The 24,807-nt window shown below is 39.7% G+C and overlaps 1 protein-coding gene across 1 annotated transcript in view; it reads left to right on the top strand.

The window, feature by feature from the left end:
* Positions 1-18,714, top strand: part of LOC128106999 (cadherin-related family member 3-like) — an 87,514-nt gene extending 68,800 nt beyond the window's left edge. The window contains exons 13-19 of the mRNA XM_052732359.1: positions 4,400-4,571; positions 6,072-6,313; positions 7,322-7,521; positions 10,537-10,556; positions 11,661-11,728; positions 13,291-13,339; positions 18,220-18,714. Of these exons, the coding sequence (XP_052588319.1) occupies positions 4,400-4,571; positions 6,072-6,313; positions 7,322-7,521; positions 10,537-10,556; positions 11,661-11,728; positions 13,291-13,339; positions 18,220-18,386 (918 nt within the window). The 3' untranslated portion in view covers positions 18,387-18,714. The remainder of the gene's footprint in view (positions 1-4,399; positions 4,572-6,071; positions 6,314-7,321; positions 7,522-10,536; positions 10,557-11,660; positions 11,729-13,290; positions 13,340-18,219) is intronic.
* The last annotated feature ends 6,093 nt before the right edge of the window (positions 18,715-24,807 follow it).

Raw genomic sequence — 24,807 nt, forward strand, 5'->3', positions numbered from 1 at the left:
CATGAATCTTTTTGAACAACGAAGACATGAGGAAATTGGTATTTACTTTAATGTAAAATAGGCAGTATTCTACTCACTTCCACCATACAGATGAGGAGACTGAGGCACAGAGTTTAGGAAATGTACCCAGGGTTAGTATAAGATGCACAGTTCTAGCATTAAATCCAGGCTGCCTCTACCTCAAGGCAGTGTTTGTAATGCCATGTCCTTTCTTTTTGTATTGAGATGAAGGAATCTGTGTGCCTCTAAATTATTTTAGCAAGGTCAAGACTCTTGAGGGACATCAGGAATATATGATGTTTTATTTATTATGGGGTACATGTTATTAATGGAGCTAAAGCTTTGTTATTGCACAACAACCCTTTTTTGAGTGAGTGTGTCACTATGAGGAAAATATGAGACCTATTCACATCAATGATTAGAAGGACTTTCAGAGTGCTGAGGGTGCAACCTTGAGGCTAGAATTATGAGGGTTCCCAGTCTTAGGATGATGCTCACGAGAGTGATTTTTAACATGAGGTATCTTGACCAGTTTTCTTATAGAAATTTATAAATTCTTCACATAGTATAGGATGGCACAACTTGCAATTACCATTCATGTCTTATGATGAAAAGGAAAGTATATTTAATATACGCACAAACTTCAAGTAACTCTCTTCTCATAAAAAGAATTTATGTTTTGCTGGAAGATAAAGAAGAACTTGCTCATTCTTTCTTCCTCTTAATGGATATTTATTAAATGTTTATGTACAGAATCATGGATTACAAAAGTGTAAGACATTGTCACATATGCCTTTGGGGAGCTTAATATATCAAGTGCCAAAATGATCATGCCAATGAATTTGACTTTCCAGTATGAAAAAGGTCTTCAATCTCCAGAATTGAGGGATCCATCCTCATCATTATCACCACCATCACCCTCATATAATTTTTATTAAGAACCCAATACAAATCAAGTGTTATATATGATAAGCTATAATTATATAGTTCATTCTCAATCTTACATTGCAAGCTAGTTTTGAACCCCCCCTTTTAACACAAGGAAGCATTTTATTTACAAGGCTTGGTCGCTATAGAACCTATTTGAGGTTCTCAGCTCAAAGAGACAGGATGAAGTCTGGGAACTTTTTCCCTATCATATGCCCCAAATCCTTTCTTGAGTCCTTCAGACAACCTCTCTTCTCCACTTCTTACCCATCTATTGCTAACATCCTGACTGTGCCCCTATTGCCTGTACTTGGTCTGATAAAGCAGGATGCTTTCTAGAACCATGTCTCAGCTTATGGCCACAAAGTCCACCAGAATGACTCTTGAAAAAGGTCCACTGCCTGTCCTGTGACCTCTTCATCCACTCCACATCACACTGGACTAAGCTCCAGCATCATTCCCAAGGTCCACAGTGTTTGAATAATCTGGGCCTGGCTACATTTAGCTTCTGTTCTTACTCAATCCATCCACTCAATATTCTTTCTGTGTTTTCAATACATCAAAACTAATGCTTAGCCTCTAGGACTCACATTATCAATCTAATAATATTGATGAGTATTAGTGGGTAAATGATCCAAAAAGGAAGGACAAATTAACTCTACAGACAGAAACACAGAAAGGGGGTCTGGGAGACTTTGTGAGAAAAGTGGGAAATAGAAGATTGGCAGCAAAGAATCTGTCCCAGTTGTGTAACATTGCTGCAACTAGACACCTGTCAGGAAGCAACTTAAATGCGTGTGTGTGTGTGTGTGTGTGTGTGTGTGTGTGTGTGTGTGTGTGTGTGTGTGTAGGATGTTCTCTGTTAAGAAAAGACACAATCCAGCCTAGCAGGAAAGGCATGCAACAGGAGTGCGAGGCAGCTGGTGACACCACAGTTACAGTCAGGAAGCAGAGAGAAGATAGGGAGTGAGGCTGGAGCAGAGATCTCCAAGGTCTGCCTCCAGTGATGCACGTTCTCTAGTGATGCTTTACTTCCTAAAGATGCCACAGAAGTTTCCAAAAACAGTGTCATCTGCTGCTAGGGACTGAGTTTTCAAACACAGTCTATGGGAACAGTCTATGTCCAACTGATGACAAGATTGTTTACGCAAACCAGAATCACACCAAACACCATGTTTTTTGACAATACGTACTTGCATAAGGACGTTATTTAAATACAGAGGAGCAGTAGGAACTGGAAGAGTGTGTCAACAAAGAAAGTCTGCCGCATATTGTCAATTGCTATACGGCATTACCAAATATATTATTAATCCATATGCCGCTTATTGTTTGGTACCTCTGTAGAATATGAGCTATAGTAATTCAGAGACTTGGCTTGGTTCACAATCTTAGTGTCAGTGTATAGGTCAGATAATTGGTGTGTAGTAAGCATTCTGTCCAATAATAGTCAGCAAATGGATGAATTTACCTTCTCAATGGCCATAGGAAGGGAAGGAAAAGTAATGCAACTTGTACCAAATGAAAGACCTAATGAGTGGCAAGCTTAGGGTTTTAATGAAGATTTCTGGTTCAAGTCCAAGTCTATTTCCGTTATATCACAGAAATCACCCTAATCTGTTTACTTAATGTTGAAAATACCCTGCACTTATAGTATCAGGCATGGATTCCCTTTTACAAACTGGGCCTTAAGTGCCATGATTGGAGAGGTCATAGACCCTAGAGGAGAACCTACTATTTTCCTAATCCAATAAAATTTCTAATGGCTTCCTAAGTACTTACATCCATTGATAGGTGTGACTTTCACCTTTCATCAAGGAAGCTTCTCTTTGCAGCAGGAAGAGGCTACCATGGAGATCTACAACTAGCTAAAATTGAAAGAATTAGTGGTTATGGGGTATCAAGCTCCATTTGGTACATCTACAGTGCAACCCTTACACCTAAAACTCAGGGAGCATCACAGAAGAGAGGTGACAATACTCTAAGAGCCAGAGGACCAGGACACCTGCTACTAGATGCTGTCTTATAGACATGGCACAGAAGCTGTACCCAGGACATCTCAACAATATGGCTAACTAAACAAAACCTCATAATGACAACACCAGTTCACATGCCAATGTGGATGGGGGAAATTTCACAAGGTCCCAGCCCTTGATGAAGAGTTACTGGCAGTCAATACCTGCTGAGAGAAGGAATGTTCATTTTTCTCCTAACCAAATAGTAAGCCTTAAATACATGTATGTAAGAGGAACACTAGGGGCTCAATAGGTTGTATAGGTGCACATATACTTACATATGTACATATGTGTGTGACATTAGTAATTATAAAAGAGGTCCTGAGCTTGGAGGGGAGCATGGGAAGAGTTAGAGGGGTAAAGGGAGAGGTGGGAGTTATTATGCAAATATAGTACACATATATAAAGTTCTCAAAAAACTAAAAATAATTAAATTAAGATTCAATAAAAATTAAAAAAAACTCAGGCCAATAAGATGGCTCAGCAGGTAAAGCCACCTGCCACTAAGCTTGACAGTCTGATTTGATCCCCATGGACCCACATGGTAGAAGGAGAGAACCAACTCCTGAAAGCTGACCTCTGGCATCACACACATACAGTGCTGTAGTATGCACACACTCACAAACATACGTACACAAAATAAATAATTTAGATGTAATTTTTAAAAATCTCACATATTCAATACAACATTTAACTGTATTCAACCTACAGAGAAGTAACATCAAGAAATGCAGGATTTCTTCCAAGAACTTAACTATGTTATTAAAACATTCCATCAAACATTTTTGAAAAGAGAATTCTTGCAGATGTAGACACACCAGGGATTCTTCTGCTAATGTTATTGGGGAAACTATTAGTCATTGGAGAGGTAGGCAGATAGCCTTTCAACGCTGACTGGAATTTGATCACTGACATTTTCAAATCCTTGATATTTTGATCTTTTCCCATGGAAATCACAGCTTCTTGGTTTATGGTAATTTAATTAGGAAAAGGTTGATAATAGCCCTCATTAAGGTCAGATATACATCCTGCTTGAGAAAACAGTACAGAAGAGGTCCTTAATTAAGTTAGGGGAAGCACTTTCTGGGTGTGTCTGCCACTGAACATGGACAGTTCAGAGAGTCCAAGGCACTTCAGCTTCAAAGACAGCATTCTTCAGCATTGCCTTTTTAATCATTTGTATAACTCTGCTTTCCATGAAGGTCCATCTGATGAGCCCAAAATTCTTCCTAAAGGGGACATAGACTGTCTCAACTGACCCAAGAATAATAAATCACTGACTAGTGATTTACAGCCATAATCCATATCTACAAGAACATATCTGCAAACTCAGAAACACTTAGACTATTTACTTAATAATTCTGGATGATGTGCCCCCAACCAGATGCTCATTTCTGATTTTGTTTATAAATAGTCCCATGATGTGGATGTGATATTTCTTTTCCCTTCATCACTGACAGGTCACTGTTGACATTGAAGATGAGAATGACGAAGCACCCGTCTGCATACCCTATCTATATAAGGCAGTCATCTCTGATGATGTTGTTGCTGGGACAAACGTCAATGGCCTCAAATTAAACTGTCATGACAGAGATTCACACGATTTTGAGATGCGCTTTGAAATGGCTTCTGGTGGATACTTTATTTATTTCTTTTAATCACAAATACATGTCAAGATGACATTAGCTATACAATGTCAGACGTGATATGTAACACTGCAAGTGACTGTTCATAAAGGTTACACTATTTCATACCTATAGTATCTTGTTTCCTCATGGCACCCTTTCATGTCTACAGATGCGACTCAATTGCTCCTGTGACTTCTGAGCTTGGGGAAATGCTATAGGTTTTAGTATAAGAAATTAAGTTTGTTATCCATGGAGCTAGCTGAAAACAGAATCCATCTTTCCATCTGATGATGCTGTTACAAGCTCACAAGGCTAGATGGTTTTGATTATATTATTGTTAGATCTACACAGATTCACATAAACATTATAGTCACCAACTTGTCATCTATAGGAGATCTTCCTTTATTTGAGACCAACCATGTATCAGGCATTATTCTTAGAAATTATTACACAGAACCATTTAAGAGAGATATGGAATGTATTCATGGCACTCATTATTCATTTAACTTGGTACCATCAACACATAAAATCACAAACCAAGAGAAAGTCTACACAGGAAAACACTGTCTTGACATCCATCTTAACCATGGCAATACGACCATTTCATGTGTCTCGGACCTGCTGCTGCTCCTCTGAAAGGATGAGAGTATGGACATAATATTTAATTATGAAGACTAGTTTGATATTTACAACCATTGCTAGGTTCATCTTGTTTATAATAGTGTTTTCTAGGCCCTGGAGAAGACTTAACTTCTTGAGGACATAATTGGTCCTGTGGTCTGACTGACTCATTTGATATTAGTCTAGACCAGTGGTTCTCAACCTCCCTAATGCTGTAACCATTAAATACAGTCCCTTATGTTGTGGTGACCCCAACCATAAAAATTTTTCATTGCTACTTCATAACTGTAATTTTGCTACTGTTATGAATCGTAATGTAAATATCTGTGTTTTCTAATGGTCTTAGGTGACATTTGTGAAAGTGTCATTTGACCCCAAAAGGGGTCATGACCCACAGGTTGAGAATCACTGGTCTAGACCAGGTTGAATGTGACAATCAAATAAAGGAAGAGGAAAAATTAGGCAGAATAATCAGATAGTAGCATGAGGTTTGCTGGCCACATGTGGGGGTTAGAATTATGATCTTAACATTTAAAGACATTTTGTTTTTTTCTTTTCTTTTTCTTTTTTGAGACAGTGTCTTTTGTAGATCAGGATAACCTTGAACTCTCTATGTAGCCAAGGATGACCTTGAACTCTTGATTCTCTTGCCCTTCCCTTCCAAGTGCTAGGATTGTAGGCTTATCCTAACATGCCTAGTTTAAAATACTTTCCACCTATATGTATTGATTTATTATAAGCTATTTATAGATATGAAAATTTATAGTATAACACAAATTTTAATCTATGTACACATTCTGTGTTTTAATTTCATTTAAAGGTAGCTTGAGACCATCTGATGTATTATAAAATAATTCTAACTTTCCCATTATTCCTTTTAAAGGAAATGAAAACCTTCATTTCCAATTAGACCCAAGTCGGGGTACAAATACTCCAAAATTAATCGTGAAGAATCCTTTCAACTTTGAATCTGAAGCTGAACTGCAGCAGCAATACCATCTTGTGGTGCATGTAATCGATGACAACCTGAAATCTGGCAAAGCCGTCACGCCCAAGACAGGAACTGCTGTCATAGATATTTATGTTAGAAGAATCAGCCCACCACCTCCTCCAACCAGTTCTGAAGTAAAGAGTTACAGAATTTAATTTGGATCTATGTTGTAAATATTTTACTGCAAAGTCAAATATCAGCCAGAAATCCTAAAAGAATGATCAGGCCATCACTGTCCCTTATATGCCTTTAGACTCTTGCACTAACCCAAACAAACACTAGACTCTCTTGGACACTGTGAATCTGTGAATAAATATTGTGTGCACAAGAATTAGTGAAAATTACATGTACATATGTAAGGGACCACTAAACTGCCCATAGAGGTCTCCTAAACTGCTGGCCGAATAATATGAAGGTCTTGCTCAATAGAAAGAAGCACTATTCAGTGAATTATAGCTATTAAAATCTTCTACAAATGGACACTTTAAAATGACTATGCCATCATAATAATGGACACCTATGGTGTGCCAGGCATTGCACTGCATGCCTTATGGCCACCATTTCATCTCATTTTCAGTACAGCTCTACAACATTTAGCAGACCTTTTAGTATTTTATCCTTTATAAAGCAGACATGGGAAGCCCCTGCTGAATTATCAGCCAGCCAAGGATGAAATCTCCTGCTCAGTAGACTTTAGGGTGTATTTTATTGTTTTGTGGCCTTTAAAATACAAATTCAAAAGTCTTTTTCCTTGTGTATTTGATTTTCAAGAATGTACTATTACCTCAAGCTACACAAAAGGGTGTAGTTAACAGGGACATACAAGCCTAAAAAGGACCTCATATATCATCCAGCTCAACCTCTGAATTTTATAGATCAAAGGACTCAGGTGGAAAGAAAGACACAATTAGCTTTGGATCATGGAGTACCATTTCATGCAGGTCTCTTCTCTACATTATTAACTTGGTGGCTCTTTTGTGTCATCATGTTTCTCATTGTGACCTGCATACTTACGTAATATGTATGAGCACGGATCCCACCACCTGTTAAGATGGAGGTTCTACACAGATGCTATACTGTGTAAACAGATGTGTTTTGAAAACAGGGACTAACACTTTGTTTGCTTTGAAATAATTTCCTAGCAAAGAAAAGGTCTGACCATTGTGTACACAGCTATCAACACGTACGAAAACAGTGACTGGTACATTCCTTTTATCTTCACTCTGATGGCTGTTTTCTTTGTTGGATTGTTTTCCTGGATGTGTTTTCTTCTTTGGAGATATGGAAACATAAAAAGCTGCTCTCAGAAATTGGCCAAGGAAGACTCCAAGTTGAAACCCAAGTATGTATTTTTTCTAAGCTTTTGATATAAAAAATTAATTAAAGTTTGCTAATCTTAGCTCTCAGTGATTCTGCCTAAGTGTGCATTAGAGAGACAAAATAGTAGGGATACAAAACTCAGCGATCTCTTTTACCAGAGATTCCAAACCCACTCTATCCCTGAACTAGTTGGGAGGCATTCTTTAGTAAAGGGTGACGTTTTAGGAGACACAGTCTCAAAGCAAACTGCCTGACTCCTGGTTCTTTTACCTCCTTTTCCACAATGATCTCTGAACATCAGGTGCAGGAGCTGCACTGTAGATGTATCAGTTGGAAAAGGAGCTCACAACTCTGCATTTTGATTGGTTGTGGTTTTCTGTAATTTTCTGTGTTGCAGAGATGTTTCCTTGGTGAGTGGTGAGGACTCCACTTATCTATGGGTATAAGGTTAAGTATTTAGATGTAGTTAGTGATTATACTCGCTCACTAAAGTGTGGGCTTGTGAGCTGAACAAGGACATGCTGGGGTGAAGGGGAGTGGTGAAGGAAGTTCAGGAGGCCTCAGTCCTATGACAACTAAGGAATGCTGAGTGCAGGAGAAACAGTCCTTCAGGAAAGGCACACCAATCGGTTATCCAGTACCAAGTGATTAGCCCTGAAAACATGCATACAACTATTATTATACATATGGAGCAGGTTGTATAATACACACACACACACACACACACACACACACACACACACACACACACGTAATGCAATTAATGAAAAAGAGGCCATGAATTTGAAAGAGAGCAAGGAGGCACATATGAGTGGATTTGGAGAGAGGAAAAGGAAAAAAGAAATTATATAATTATATTATAATTAAAAGAAAATTAAAAAGCCAGTAACAGAGGTTAGCTTGGTGGTATTTATGAGATGGAGGAAGGAACTACATAGTATATTTGAGGCCAGCCTTAGCTTCAATGCTGAGACCTTGTCAAACACACACACAAACAAAAACAAAAACCAAACAAAGAAACAGGTAGGTATAGACACGGCTTAGAAATTAAGAGCACTGGCTGCTCTTGCAGAGGACTGGAGTTTAGTTTTTAGCACCAACTTTGGGTGATTTACAATTTCTTGTAACTCCAGTTCCAAAGAATCTGATTCTAGCCTTCATGGGAACCTGCCTACCAATTAAAAATAAAATAATAAATCTTAAAAAACCCAACTACCAAATAAAAACAAGAACAAGAACAAGAACAAAAACAAAAACAAAAACAAAATCCTACCCAAACTGAACAGCAACAATAAATTACTAGGCAATACTGTAGAATGTACTATCTGTGAGAATTTTTTAAAAAAAACAAATAAATTTGTGAACAAAGAGACACCTCATATTATCTTGAGGCAAAGTGGTTTCATGGGCAGATGTTTTGCAATCACTAGGAATTAATTTAGGTACTGGTAGGTGATAAGTGTCAGTTTCGTCTCCACACAACTGATTGATTTTAAAGCTCATTGAGGCCCAAGAAATGGATAGAAAACACACCTGCTTTTGTGGCCATTGATCAATACAGTTCTTCAGGGTAGAGAATGCCATAGCTTCAAAGTGGAGTAGGAACCAGGTCTAGAGGCACAGGCCTACAATCGCAGATCCTTGGTAGGATGAGGCAGGAGGACTGCAGATTCAAACCAGCATGAGTTGGACCATTTATATCAAAAGGACAAGGAAAAGGAAGCATGGGGATGAGAGTTACTGGTTGAGTGCTTAACTGGAATATTCAAGGCTCTGGATTCAATCTTAGTAACACACACACACTACACACACACACACTACACACACACACACACCACATACACACACACACACTACACACACACACACACCACACACACACACACACACACTACACACACACACTACACACACACACACCACACACACACCACACACACACACACACACCACATACACACACACACTACACACACTACACACACACACACACACACACACACTACACACACACACACACTACACACACACACACTACACACACACACCACACACACACACTACACACACACTACACACACACACACTACACACACACACTACACACACACTATACACACACACCACATACACACACCACATACACACCACACACACACACACACACCACACACACACACACACACTACACACACACACACACCACACACACACACACTACACACACACACTACACACACACTACACACACTACACACTACACACACACACACCACACACACACACACCACATACACACACCACACACACACACACCACATACACATGCTACACACACATACACACACCACATACACATACTACACACACTACACACACACACACACACACACACACACACACACTGCACACACACTACACACACACACACTACACACACACACTACACACACACTATACACACACACACCACATACACACACCACATACACACCACACACACACACACACACCACACACACACACACACACTACACACACACACACACCACACACACACACACTACACACACACACTACACACACACTACACACACTACACACTACACACACACACACCACACACACACACACCACATACACACACCACACACACACACCACATACACATGCTACACACACATACACACACCACATACACATACTACACACACTACACACACACACACACACACACACACACACACACACACACACACACCACATACACACACCACACACACACACATACACCACTGGGCTTCCATGCAGGGTAACACACACACTTTAGAACTTGAGTTGTATTTTTGTTAACTACACAGGATTTTTTAAAAATGGTGCAGTAAAGCAGATGAAAATGGCTAATGAAAACTACATAATTGCTTCTTTTTAAAAATTTGTTGTGATAACAGTCATGTGTTAACTATTGAACAAAATTATTTTCAACATACATTGTCATAATTTAACTGATGTTTTATCAAATTTTCTTTTTATACAGAGGAATGAAGTATGTTATAGGTAAGATATGATTTACTAATTATTCTTGAATTATGTAATTTTAAAAAATTACATGTATTTATTTTAATACAATATTTTCTTGACTTTTTGAGAATTTCTTGAAATGTATTTTGATCATAGTTATCTCCATTCTTTCTCACTGGCGTAAAATGCATTCAGAAAGCAATTGTTTATCCTATAATGTTTGTGTGGCTCTTGCACTCATGGCCATACCTTGCCAAGCTGGTGGCTGTTGTAGCTCACAGGGTCACAGCTGGGAGTGCTGGCGACTGTTTCTTACCCCCAACAGCTTACGTGGCACTCTGGCTACTGTGGAAGTTATGGAGCAGGGAGAAGGCTTTGTGGTTAATAGCAGCTTGAGTTCTCCCCATCCTGTGACCAGCGTGTATGGTGTCTTCAGCAATGAGTATCACCATCAAGTTTTAGCAGGCAATCGAGGGCAGTGACAAGGAGCCTATATTTTTTGGGAGAGCTCCAGGACACTCCAACTAATAACTTGAAGAGAAGTATCCTATATTTGTGTTGAGCTTTTTTTTTTTTCAAGACAGGGTTTCTCTGTGTAGCCCTTACTGTCCTGGAACTTGATCCATCGACCAGACTGGCCTTGAACTCACAGAGAGCCACCTGCCTCTGCCTCCCAAGTACTGGGATTAAAGACATGTGTCACCACTATGCAGTGGTGCTGGGCTTTTTACTTGGCAATCAGTGTAACTCCAATTAAATTATTTTATATGAATATATCTGTATCTAAATGAACCTTATGAATAGTAGGTTTTTTGTATGTCATTTTCAAACATCTTTAGTGTTATTTTAAAAATACGGACTATATCACAGATCTGCTGTCATCCTTGGGGAAGGGCCACGCTGGTCACTTTAGCTTCAGTGTGTGTATTGCTGATGTGACCACATCTTTAGTTTTTAACAGGAAGGCTAGTGGGGGTCGGATTTTCCCTTTCCACCCTGTGGGCACCAATCCTAGGTTGCCACGCTTGTCAACAAGCACCCCGACCCTTGGTCATCTTGCCAGTCCAAAATGTGTCTTTTAAAAACGCCACCCACTACATACTTGCCATTTAGTTATTCATAACTTTATTTTTTAAATAGGAGACAGAAATCAAGAAGAAAAAAATGTTATCACAGAAACCAGAAATAAAAAGCTAGCAGTACTAACAGTAAGTACATTTTTGTTGCATATTAAAAAGTTTTTCCTTCTAAGAATACAGTAAAATCCATACAAACTTCATAGGAAGGAAATAAAATCATTTTAGTTCATCATTTTTGCTGAATTAGTATGTGTTACAAAGCTAGGATTTCAGATTAAATTTTAGAAACTTGGTGAGGGCAAAATTTACCTAAAATATATGTGCATATAGCAGAAATGACTCTAGGCAAATGTAGATCTAGCATTATTTAATACTACTTAGAATTTAAAACTGTATTTGAAATTATTATCCATGTGACAGACCTGGACAAATTCCTCAACCTTAGAGTCTTTAGAAGATGGTAAATCAACACCCAGAGAAGGCAAACCAGTTCAAACTGGCCAGGGCATAATTGCCCAACAATCCACATAACTACACCAGGCAGGGCTTGCTCTCGGACCCTCAGCACCGGAGAACAAGACAGGACACCTTTGGGTTTGTTCCGCTGCCTCCTGTGCACTCTGGACATTCCTACAAGAGCCCTGGCTGGCCACGGCCTACTTCACAGGCTGGCTCCCTCTCAATGTTTCACTCTCTGCCTTTTCTGTGAGGAGGCTGATGCCACCCAATCTTCTGAATTGGTTTTCTAGTGTTTCCCTAACTGAATACTTTGGATTGGGTGGCTTAAACAACAGAGATTCATTAGTCAGAGTCCTAGTGGTGAGATACCCATGGTTCTGCTGAGGTTCTTTGGCCTTGAGGAAAGTCTGTTGTCTGTACCCTCATTTGCTCTTATAATATTGATCATATTGGGCTAATATCCATAACTTCATTTTACTTCACTGCATCTTTAAAATATTTCAAAATGTAGTGGCATTCTGAGGTACTGGTAAATCAGGAAGCTGGCATACATATTTAGAAGGAAGGTACAGTGTGACCTATAACATATCTCATACAAGATTCCCATGAGAAGTGTCTGAGTTAACAGAGGTCAGGGCAGGCTTACCATCGCAGGGGAGATTGTTGAGAGAGGTAAAACTGACAGAAAGTTTTAGTCCCTACACTGCTAACCTTCTACAGATTAAAAAGATGGGAGAACTTACAAGAAATGATGTCCTAGACTTATTTCTGTTGATGTAATAAAATATTCTGACAACAATTCTACTTGCAGAAGAAAGTTTATTTTCTCTTACAAAGCCGGGTTCATCACTGTAGTGGCGGGAACTTGAAGCAGCTAGTCACATCACAGTCAGCAGCAGAGAGCAATAAATGTATGGAGGCTTAGGATTCAGCTAGTTTTCTCCCCTCCTAACTGTCTGGAGCCCCAAATCAGGGAATGGTGCCACACACTTTCAGGTCAGGCCTTCCCACATCAAAAAACATACCTAAAACACCCCTCCCAGACAGCCCACAGTCCAGCCTGATCTAGATAGCCCTCTATTGAGACTCTTTCCAGGTGATTCTAGGCTATATCAAGTTGATAAAAATTAGAACTAACCATCACAAATAATTTGCTTAAAGTATTCAGCACACGACAAAAGTAATTTTATCAAGTTGACTTTATTACTAATGTGGACATTTTTTTTTTTAAGGAAACCACTGTATATGAGACTGTGTTTGATGGAGAAGCCATTGATCCAGGTATGATGCTTTTGTATCTTTTGAATTAAATCCAGTTTGTGGATTTAGATACTCAAAACTATGAATGGGTTGATTGTTCACTACAATTTGCAAAATAACAATACTGGAGAAACTTACTCTAGGGCTAAGAAGGGATCAGATAAAAAAATCAATGGAATCATCAATGTAATGCTTGGAGGACATCACCCTTACTCAATCCTATCAAATTATTGCCACCTAGAGATAAGCCAGGAATTTAGAATTTTGAGGCAAAAGGAACTGGACATCTACCTTATTATATATGAAATATGCATCTTTTAAATTTGGGTAACAACTTTAACTCTATTTAAAACAAATAAATAAAATATTTTTATTCCTGATTGTATATTTCTGGGTACCAAACCACCCCAAAAGTTACTAGCTTAGGATAATAACCATCTTATTATAACTTACACTTTAGTGTATCAGGAATGTGATTAACTATTGCCTGGTCAGTTCTTTATCTTTATGTGGATAAGTGATGTCTCTCCAGTGCTGTTATCCCAGCAGCTCATTTGATGTGGTGGGTCCAAAGTGGTGATACTCACAGCTTGGCATCATGGGAAGACATTTGCAGGGTGGGTGTAGTTGGGTCCTCTGGCCTCTTCATGTAATTTCTCTGTCAGGATTAGCTGGGCACTGGGCATGGTAGCTTGGATTTCTAGATGGAGTTCCAGGGACCTTGTCACCTTTTGAGACCCAGGCCGAGAAATCACATGACATCACTTCTGCTGGTCTATTGGCTAAGCCACCAATGTCTACCCAGGTTCTAAGCAAGTAGCATTTCAAACCTTTTCAAGGGTCGAGCTCAAATACTGTCTTAGCTATCTTTGTTAGCCTCCATATCTATAGGCCTGATGGTCATAGATTCGCAACTCTTATTCTACCATTTATCTGTTATGAATCCTGGAGTTGCAAAGCAGACCATACCTTCATTTTATAAAATGATGCACAAGTTTTCTTTTCCATGCACTTCATTCCTAAGGGAAGAAAGAGAACTCAGGAATGCTTAGAGGCTCAAGACAAGCCACAGATCTGGAATTAGACTCCCAAGGCTTTGAAGTTGATGTAATCAACATTTTCATGTGATCTTGGAGGAAGCATTTAATGTTCCAGAGTCTCCCTTTTCACAGCTGACAAATGGGTATGATACAGGCTTTGCCTGTCTCATGAGGGTTACTGTACAATTTAAACACAACTATAATAAATATAAGAATTACTTTGTCAAATGTCATATAACATGAGGCATTAGTTACACCAGACTCACTAGTACTACAGAATCTTGTGATATTGCTCTGTAATTTACCTCCTGCCAGCTCTGAATGTCTTGACATGAAATTAGTGATGTTTTGTTGCTAACTTCCAGGTTTTCCCCAAATAAAGTAACTCTTTAAAATATTTTATTAATTGAAAACATATCACTCACCCAGTGTATGTTAAATAGGCTCCTAAGATTTTCAGTTTTCAGTAAATCATTTAAAGTGTATATGTGTTGTTGGTTGCTTTTGCTCTTTTGGGGAGCCTGCTACCCAGCTCCCAAATAAATCACACACAGAGACTTGTTATAACTTATAAATGGCTTGTTTCTTGCCAGCTTTTTGTAACTTTAAATTATCCTGTCTATCTTTTACCTCTGGGCTTTTTCCTTTTCTTACTTCTGTCTATCTTACTTTTACTGGCTGGCTGGGTGGCTGGGTGGCTGGCCCCAGCATCCTCCTCTCCTTGTTCTCTTACTCCTTCTTCTCCTCCCAGAATTCTCCTTCTATATATTCTCTCTGCCTGCCATCCCCACCTATCCTTTTTCCTGCCTTGCTATTGGCCATTCAGCTCTTTATTAGACCATCAGGTGTTTTAGACAGGCACAGTATCACAGCTTCACAGAGTTAAACAAAGGCAACATAAACAAAAGTAACATATTTCAAAATAATATTCCCCAACATATGTGAACAAATACAGAGTGCTTCCTGATACCAAAGGTCACTTGCTATTCTTATTTTTCACAACAATGAAGGTTGCATTTGATTTCTAGATTCCTATGATGGGAATACCATCATTATCCCTGTTTAATCAGGATTGAGTCAGAGGCCCAGAGAATGGGTCACAGTCATATGGCTTTCTTTGCTTTCAAAGGCAGGGAGGAAAAGAGTTGATATGACTCTTCAGGGCAGAGGCTGGATCTTAAGAAGCAGTAAGGCAAAGGCAGATGAGAAGGGTACAAGAGTAGTAGGTGACTATTAAGTGCCTATAAGCAGGTGATGTCTTTTACTAGACTTACTGGTATGAGAATAGGAGAGCAGCGTGTGAGACTCCAGGCCCTCTCCTTGTCTCCTCTGTTGTCACTATTGTTGCTATTTTCCATTGCTTGGGATTGAACCTGAGATGTTGCACACACTAGACAAGTTATTCATCACTGTGGGATCTTGCATGAACTAGGAAAGTGGTCCATCACTGTGGGATCTTGCATGAACTAGGCAGGTGGCCCATCACTGTGGGATCTTACATGTACTAGGCAAGTGGTTCATCACTGTGGGACATTTCACACACTAGGCAAGGGATCCATCACTGAGCTGTAATCCCAGCCCACTACTTTATCATTATTATTGGAAACAATTAAAATTTTTTCATGCCATTTTTTTGGTTTCCTCTAAAATTAGAACTATGTATGCATTTAATCAATATACCATGTGCCAGGCTTGTAGGTGCTTTATAAACATAAGCTCTTTCATTTTATCATGTTAAATATCCACAATACAAAATTATGCTTTTTACTAAAAACCACTTTAATCACTGTGTGTTTGTGTATGTGTATTTTCCTCAATTGCTCTCTTCTTACTTTTGAGACAAAGTCTCCCACTGAACCTGAACTTCAGTGATTTAGCTAGAGTGGGTGGCCAGTGAACTCCAGGAACCTGCTTGTTTTTCCATCCCACTATGCCCCACTGGAGTTACAGATGTGTTCCTCTGTGCCCAAATTATTACTACTTTTATCTAAGGAAAGTTCAAACATTTCATGCATGTAACTCACTTCAAACAAATTCACCCCCCTTTCTCATTTCTAGCTTCTCCCCTCTCCAGCTCCCAACACATTTTCTTCCCAACTTAATGTACTCTTTTTTAAATAAACAAAACACCAAAACAACAACAGCAACAGCAACAACAACTCGCTGAGTCTACTTAGTGTTGCCCGTGTGTGTCTCGGGCCATCGACTGGAGCCTGGGTAGCTTCTCAGCAGCCACATCCACAAAGAAAACTGGCTGTCCCGTCCCAACCCCAGCATCCACAGTTACTAACAGACCCTCCCACGGACACATTGAAATTATGATTGGCTTGATCTTGCACAGGTTTCGTGCATGTAGTCACAGCCACTTAGCTTGTTTTGAACCCTACTGTTAGATACACAATTTAGGTATCCTTTTCAAGTTCCAATGTAAACTGTTGGATAAGGGTATAGTGTGTGTGTGTGTGTGTGTGTGTGTGTGTGTGTGTGTGTGTGTGTGTGTGTGTAAGGGGTTTTCAGTGAAGAATGCTGTCCATATGCACATTAGAGGAAGAACCATCCTTCAGTGAATGGATTTTGAGGAGCTGGATCAACATAGTACAGCTTTACAGGACACTGATATTAACCTACATGTGTTGTTTCATATCATTTTTTACTAAATGTTCAGTAGGACCTAGAATGTGAGGTATAAGGTCCAATTTGCTTTTGGATTCAAATAAACACAGATCACAACACAACTTCCTTCCTACCTTTGGCTGTTAGTTTTAAAGATCTGTAGTCCCTTACAGGTGGTTTAACATTGTCAGTTAACAAATGTGTGCCTCAGTCTCCTCATTTCTAATATGTAAGCCCCTCTCCAGCACATTAGGTTTGTTGTCATGAAAACACTGCATATACTCCCTAAGTACCTCTACTATCTGACCAGACTACAGGAACCATTTTTCTACTATTGTTAATTTTTTTATCTAGCCATCTCCTAAACAGCCATGATATTCTTCTTTCAAACTTTATCTCCACATTCTTTCTCCAATATTTCATTATTATTTCTATAAAGATTGATTAATAAATCCTCAGATTAATTAAGGAACCTGCAGAGGGGGAGGACTTGGTGACAGTTTGGAGTTATTCTTTTTTTAACCTCTAAAAAGTAATTATCGGATCACAAAATTGTCAAAAAGCAGTACAGAATTACAGCATACCTATCTGTTACCAAGGTCCTCCTAAAGCAGTGGTCCTCAACCTTCCTGGTGCTTCAACCCTTTAATACAGTTCCTCAGGTTGTGGTGACCCCAACCATAAAATTATTTTCATTGCTTCTTTATAACTAATTTTGTTACTGTTATGAATCATAATATAAATATCTTATATGCAGGACATCTGATATGTAACCCTGTGAAAGGGTCATTTGACCCCCAAAGGGGTCATGACCCACAGGTTGTGGGACCCACTGTCCTAAAGGGAATATCTTTGATAATTACAATACATTGTCCAAAGTAAGAACCTGACATTGGCACAGTACAATCAATTAGACCAGAGGCTTCAGACTCCATCTTTTTTTGCATGTTCTAAAAATATACCTCTTTATGGAGAGCCAGTCATCTGTGGAGATTAATGTAACTGCTGAATGTATCAGTATATAGTACTGTTCTTCCCATCAAAGAATTCACTAGAAGGTGCAGATTTTTAGATGCATGTGAAGTCACAGGCTGTCTACTTTTGCTTTTTTCTTTTCTTTTGGTAAAGGAAGCAAGACTTAAGAAGGCAGCTAGCCACTCTCGGGGCTGCACAGCATGTGTTTAATAAACCCTTGGTGCAAGCCTGCCATGATTCCTTTCTCTGTGTTGTGTGCTTTCTTTCCCTCAGTCTCTGGGAATGCGTATGCCTACAACAGCCGGACAGGTGCAAGAAAGTGGAAGGCACGCGTCGAGCACCGGGAAGAGTCCTTTGGAAACATATATTCCCTCTCAGAGGCCCGTCCCCTGAAGGAGTCAACGCCTTTGAAAATTCCTGTGCAACAGCAGTTCCTCTGAGTGATGGCATTTTTGTGGCTATGACTGGCATGGCTGCCTAAATTAAGGCTGTACACCTGAGGTCAGCAGCTCTGTCTGTGATTATAGCTTTCCAAGATCAGCTAGTTCAGAAAGAGGGCGGCAAGAGGTGTCGGCTGTGAGTCTCCAGCTGTGTTTGTGCTGAAAACTAGAAACTAAATCTGCTTACAACCTGTGTCATACCTTGCTATGTAGAGTATAGCTCTTTTAGATCTCACACAGTTTTTCTCACTGCTGGAGTCCAGCACATGCTCGGCACAGAGTAGGACTCCATTCCTATTCGGTAAATAAAAGAATTTGAGTATCTGAATTTAGACCTCTTGCCTTTCATTCTGGTCACTTATTCCACTGTGACTTACAGAACAGAAATGGGAATTATCTTCAGGAAAGGTAATTTGTTTTGTTTTATTTCATTTCTTGTAGTCATAAAAAATGTAGGATTTTACAGAAGCACAATTGATCTTGCTTTTAATTTTCTTTTTATAGGTCTATAGAGGATGACCACCTGAAGACTTTACTTATTAATGACTTGCTAAGGAAATGCCAGTGTCAAGCTTTTTGAAATCTGTATACATAGACAGGTTTTTAAAATCTATATGGGCTTTCTGGTGACCTCTGGTCTGGATCCCAGTAGACATGAGAGCAGGACACAAGCACTGTTGAGAGGCTGTGTCAACATTCCACAAAGAAACTGGCTTGGGATAGTTCTACTCATAATTAATCTTAACCAAAGTAATGTATACACCGTGAGCAATAAACTAATACTTGAATCTGAAGATATTAGGGACTTGGATGACCACAAGTGCTTTAGTATTCATCTCTGTTTCCACAAGTTCGAGGTTTGGGAGACATGATCTCCCAAGAGCAAATACCTGAAATGAAGCAGGATGATTTCTTACTTATATCTGCCTTGAGAGATGATCCATAAGAAGTGTTATAGTATGGAGGGTAACAATGAATTTGAAGTGTGACAAGTCCTTTAGTCTCTGTGAATTCCAAAATTTCTTCTTCTAGAAAACATACTGATGTGTTTATTTATTTAGGTGTGTGTTCATGTGTATTTTGTAGGCATAGATGCATGTCAGGTATATGTGCATATGTGTGGAGGCCAGAAGTTAATGTCAGATGTCTTCTCCAATATTCTTCACTTAAAAATTTTTTAAAAGACCTTTATATAGCTATAACTGATCTGAAATTCACTACATAGGCCAGGCTGGCCTTAAACTCACAAAGATCAGTCTGCCTCTGCCTCCTGAGTGCTGGGATTAAAGGTACATATAACTGTGCCTAGTTTTCCATCTTGTTTTTGAGACAGGGTCTCTCACTAAGCCAGGAGCTCACTGATTTGGCCAGGCTGACTGGCCTGCTGTCGCCAGGGATCTTCCTGTCTCAGTCACCTCAGCACTGGGGTTACACTCATGCTCTGCTCTCCCCAGGGTTTCACATGGCTGCTGGAGATTTCTGTGTTTGTGTGGCAAACACTGACCAAGTAAAGTAGTCCACATCCCCAGCCTTCACTGCTTTACTTCAGTCTCATAGTTGAGTTGTGAGAAGAAGCATCAAGCAGCTCAGAGTCTTCCCGTGGCAGCACTTTCTAACCTGTAAACGGAATACGGAGGGGGTCAGTATGGAGTTCTGGGCTAATGTAAGTTGGAACCAGTTGCTAATTAGCTTACCAATGTCTGTGAAAGGAGCAGTCTGCTTCTTTCCAGATGTCAGGATAATTCTCCTCCAGGGGAGAGACCAAGGATTGTCTGGGAAACTGCTCTTCCCTCTCCAGCAAGGCTCTCTTAGGATCAATTATGATTTGATGAATAGAGGCTCCTGAGTCTCCATCTGCCACCACCTGGGTTTTCAGGGGAAAGCACAAACACTTAGAAACTTTCTTTTCAAAGTCTAGATTGGATCAATTTGTATTGGATTTGCCTGTGCCAAAACAAAACAAAACAAAATATTAAGTTGGTATTTGTTATCAACACAAACAGGCTTGTTACAACTTGTTTGGTAGTTTGGAATCTAGTTGCAGACCTGCCAGCCAAAAAGGCTTGGAATGGAAACAGTCTAGCAACAGTGGGACAGTTGGCCTCAGGGCCGGGCTCTGCAGTGGAATCATTGTGTCTTTGTCAACGTACCTCCAAACCACACTCATTTCTGATGTCACTATGTGTCCAATTTAATAATAATTATTTTATCAGTTTCCTGAAGTGCCCTTTACACTACCACAAACTGAGCAACTTAAAGCATCAGAGGCGTTTGTATCCCTGCACCGCTCTGGAAGCTTCGATGCTGTGTGTGGTTGTTAACAGGGCAGATGTTCATCGGAGTTCCTGGGGAAGAAGCGCTCCTGTCTCTTCCAGTCTCTGATGGCTGCAACCCTGGACTTCAGGCACACCTCTCTATGTGTCAGCTACATAGTTAACCTTTTCCTTTATGTGTCTGTCAAACTTCCTCCTGCTGTACAGCTACTTGTCATTGTTCAGGGTGCAATTTTTATCTTGCCCTTTCTATTTCATGCTGATACAGCACCTGCTTTGGGGTGTGGGCTTGGATAACCGTGATAAAAGAATGTTTGCAGTGAGATTCGTGTTCACAGAATCCAGGAGATAGGACATGAGCATTTCATTTTGGAAGTTTGCCATTCAATCTGCTATGGAGATTTTAAAATACTTTGTATGATTGTTAGACCTATTGTCTAATGCCTAGAAACCAAGTATTTGGAAGATGAAACACAATGATCACTATGAGTTTGAGGCCAGCCTTGTCTACAGAGTGAGTTCTAGGCCACCATAGGTTATAGAGTAGAACCCTGACTCAAAAGAACTGTCAATCATCCACTTACTCAGTGTGTATGTGATAAAATAATATAATTTTTATGATAGAAAATAAGACAATTTTAGTTTCATTGAGTGCCTACTCTATGCCAAGAATTTTTCATTGGTAAAAATGCAAATATCATTGATTTGGCAATTTCACTGTTTATACAATAAATATAAGCTAGATACAATAAAATATACTTATACAATAACTACAGGATTTATTTGGATGATTTCTAAAATAGCATTGTTTAGAGAGAATAGTGATAAAAATTAAAGTCTTCATTACTACAGGGCTTGGGTAGGAAGTCACACTCTGTCCATGTTATGGGATGTATGATATAGCAAAAGAACCAGGCATGAAATGGTAGTAAGCAGTAGAACTGGCAAATTATGGAATTTTAGAATATAAACAATCTGTGTGTATGACGGTTGGCATACACATACACATCAGAGAGAAGTGAGAAGTCTGGAACTATTACTAAATGATCCCTTGAGAACATTCACAGGGAAGAGAAAGGCAGAGGGTATGGGACTGCTGCTGTCATGATATCATGGAAATTGACCTTGTAGACATGCTATTTTTATTATTTAATGTAATTAATAGAGGTTATATAGTGATGATAATTTGGGGCATTGTTTTCTTTCTAAAATCTGTCTGTCTGTCGTTCTCTTGTGTGTGTGTGTGTGTGTGTGTGTGTGTGTGTGTGTGTGTGTGTGTGTGTGCAGGCCACGTGTTCCATGGCACATGATGAGAAAGTCAGAGGACAGCTTTAGTCATTGGCATTTCTCTTCCACCTTGTTGGGGACAGGGTCTCTTGTCCGATCTGTGTAGGCCAGGGATTCTGTCTCCACCTCTCATCTTGCTGCAGGAGTGCTGGGACTGCAGACATGCTGCCATGCCTAACTCTATGTGGGTTCTAGGGATTTGAACTCAGGTCCTCACACTGTGCAGCCAATATTTTACCCACTGAGACATCTTCCTAGCTCAAGTATTATTTTCTTTTTAAAGATAATTTGTTTCTGGGGTTCCAGGATCTTCTGAGGTCCAGTGCTCTTCTTTCAAATTATACAAGTTATAGATTCAAGTCCCTCTAGTGTTTGGGGTATTTTCTTCCTCAATTATATAACCACTGTTGATTTTTTTATCCTTTTTCTCTTAGCAAATGAATTCTTTCTATTTTCAGATTTAGTGTCTAGATCTTGTCTCCATCTTCCAATGGTTTCTAGCTCCTCCAGCCTCTACAGTCTGTTACAGACTTCCTTCATGGCCTGCTAAATTCAGACCTCACCAGTGACAACCTCAGCTTCAGCTCACATGCTCATTTTTTGTTTTGTTTTGTTTTGCTTTTTGAGACAGAGTTTCTCTGTGTAACAGCCCTGGCTGTCCTGGAACTCACTCTGTAGATAAGGCTGGCCTCAAACTCACAGAGATCTGCTGGCCTTTGCCTCCCAAGTGCTGGGATTAAAGGCATGTGCTACCACCACCTGGCAAATGCTGACTTTTTTAAGCATTAAAGTCACATTTTGAAGAAGAAAGAAGAAGGAGGAAGATGAGGCGGAGGACGATGAGAAGAAGAGTGCTGTACTTGTGTATGAACACACATGGGGATAAGGTGTACACTTTATACATGCATCTGAGCCTCTGGGTATCTGTTGAAGTCATCTGCCTTTTTTAAATAGTTCCATGTCAGAAGAGGTCTATTCTGAATATTTTATTTGCTCCTCCTTAGGGTTCTTGCCTCCCTTTGGGAGAGCCTCTTGGACTTCCTATTTTCTGTCTGTTTTAGGGTTGAGGTACAGATGTCATGGGTCTCTCTGAGGTGAGAACACAGGCAGTGATGTCTCCCCTATGGGAGCTGATAGTCTAGTGAGGCAGGCCACCAGCTCTGTCATGACAGCTGATCTTCCTTTGGTCTCTCAGTTCCAAAAGTAAGGAACATTGTCCTTAAATACTTTCAATGTATTTCATTTAAATGGCTTTAGATACATTGTCCTGTATCTTGTCTGGCCTTTAATTGTCTTTGGCATTAGGGAGACACAGAGTCCCTTTGTTGGTTCATGTCCAATTCTCTGTTGTGAAGGGGAGGCCCAGTGAACTTCTTATCCCAGAGAGAAAATCTATTTGTATTCAAGCTCCAGGGTGTCCTGTGCTGGTCCTTTGGTACACTTCTAGTTCAGGAAGGGAAAATCTGCCAACTTTTCAATTATTCCATCAGGTCCCTGTCCAGGAACCATCGGCATCCTCTTTGACCCCACGCAGCCTAGGGCACAACTCCAACCCACCTGAAGATATACAGGTCCAATCAGAATAATAAGCAAATGTGCCCACCAGAGGCTCACCTGGGCCAGTCCTCCTGCAGCCTTCCTTTACCCTTGTGAGCTGTAACAACATAGTCAGAACCACTGGTCTTATGCAACAATAACTAATTCATGCTGAAGGAAAGGCAAGATGAAGTCTTTTTATATTTAAAATTACATGCAAAAAAGTGCAATTAAAATTTGGGCCCAAAGAAAATATTTAACATGGGAGGAGCTATCTGCTATAAATTTTACTAAGATGCATTTGTAGGGTCTGGGTAAAAAGGGATTCATAGACTATATTTTGTTTGATGCTAGGAGCTATGACTTGCAGGAAGTTCTGCCCTATAGGGCCTGGCCCAAGGGAAGAGACTAACAATTAAATAACCCTTGACCTGTTTCTAGGTAAATTCTGTCTGTTAGGCTGCTAAGGGGTGAATTATTTCCGATAGAGTATTCCTGTGCTGATCTTGTGTGTCCTTAGTTGTCATATGGACTGGCACTCACTAGTCCCCAGCTGCCTTCTGCTCTGTGTAGCAGCAGTAATAATTCATATTGCTTTACTGAAGCAGAATTCTAATTGGTAAGACACAACATGCACTTAAGAATCAAAAGCCACATTCCCACTCATGAAGAAATCTCCTTGAATCACAGTCTCAGGAGTTGATGACAGAGAGGCTTTGGGACACATGCATAAGAGACTGCTTTCAGTTCTACCACCTAATACTCCAGATCCAGCATTACACCGTTTCATCTGTAATAAACAAATGATCCTTTTTGGATTAATTACCTAGTATTTAACAGCATTTCATCTATGAGCTTATCATCTCAGCTGTCTGTGCTGGCTTTAAATACAGTTTTATTGTCTGCTTGATCTATCTCTAATATAGCTATTACTACACTTGACCATATGGCCAGCCCAGATACTCCCCAAACAAATTTAGATTGTATCTGTTGCAGTGAACAGTAGCATTAGTTATACCCATCTGGGCTGGAGGGATGGCTCAGTGGAGAGGACTGAGGTTCAATTCCTAGTACCCACGTGTCAGCTAAGAACTGTTCAGGGGATCTGATGCTGTCTTCTGGTTCTGCATGTTCTGCATGCATGTGGTGCTTAGATACACATGCAGGGACACTCATACAAATAAAAAGAAAGAAAATCTCAAAAACAAAAAAAAATCAAGGATACTCATCTATTTGACTCTAGGCAGGCACGGGGATAAAAATTAAACTGAGCTCTTATAACTTTCATCCTTTTAATTTTAAAAAGTAAGTGTGGAATGCTCTAT

Source organism: Peromyscus californicus, unplaced genomic scaffold (assembly GCF_007827085.1).
Source record: "Peromyscus californicus insignis strain IS unplaced genomic scaffold, ASM782708v3 Scaffold_12__1_contigs__length_115047231, whole genome shotgun sequence".
Taxonomy (NCBI): Eukaryota; Metazoa; Chordata; class Mammalia; order Rodentia; family Cricetidae; genus Peromyscus; species Peromyscus californicus.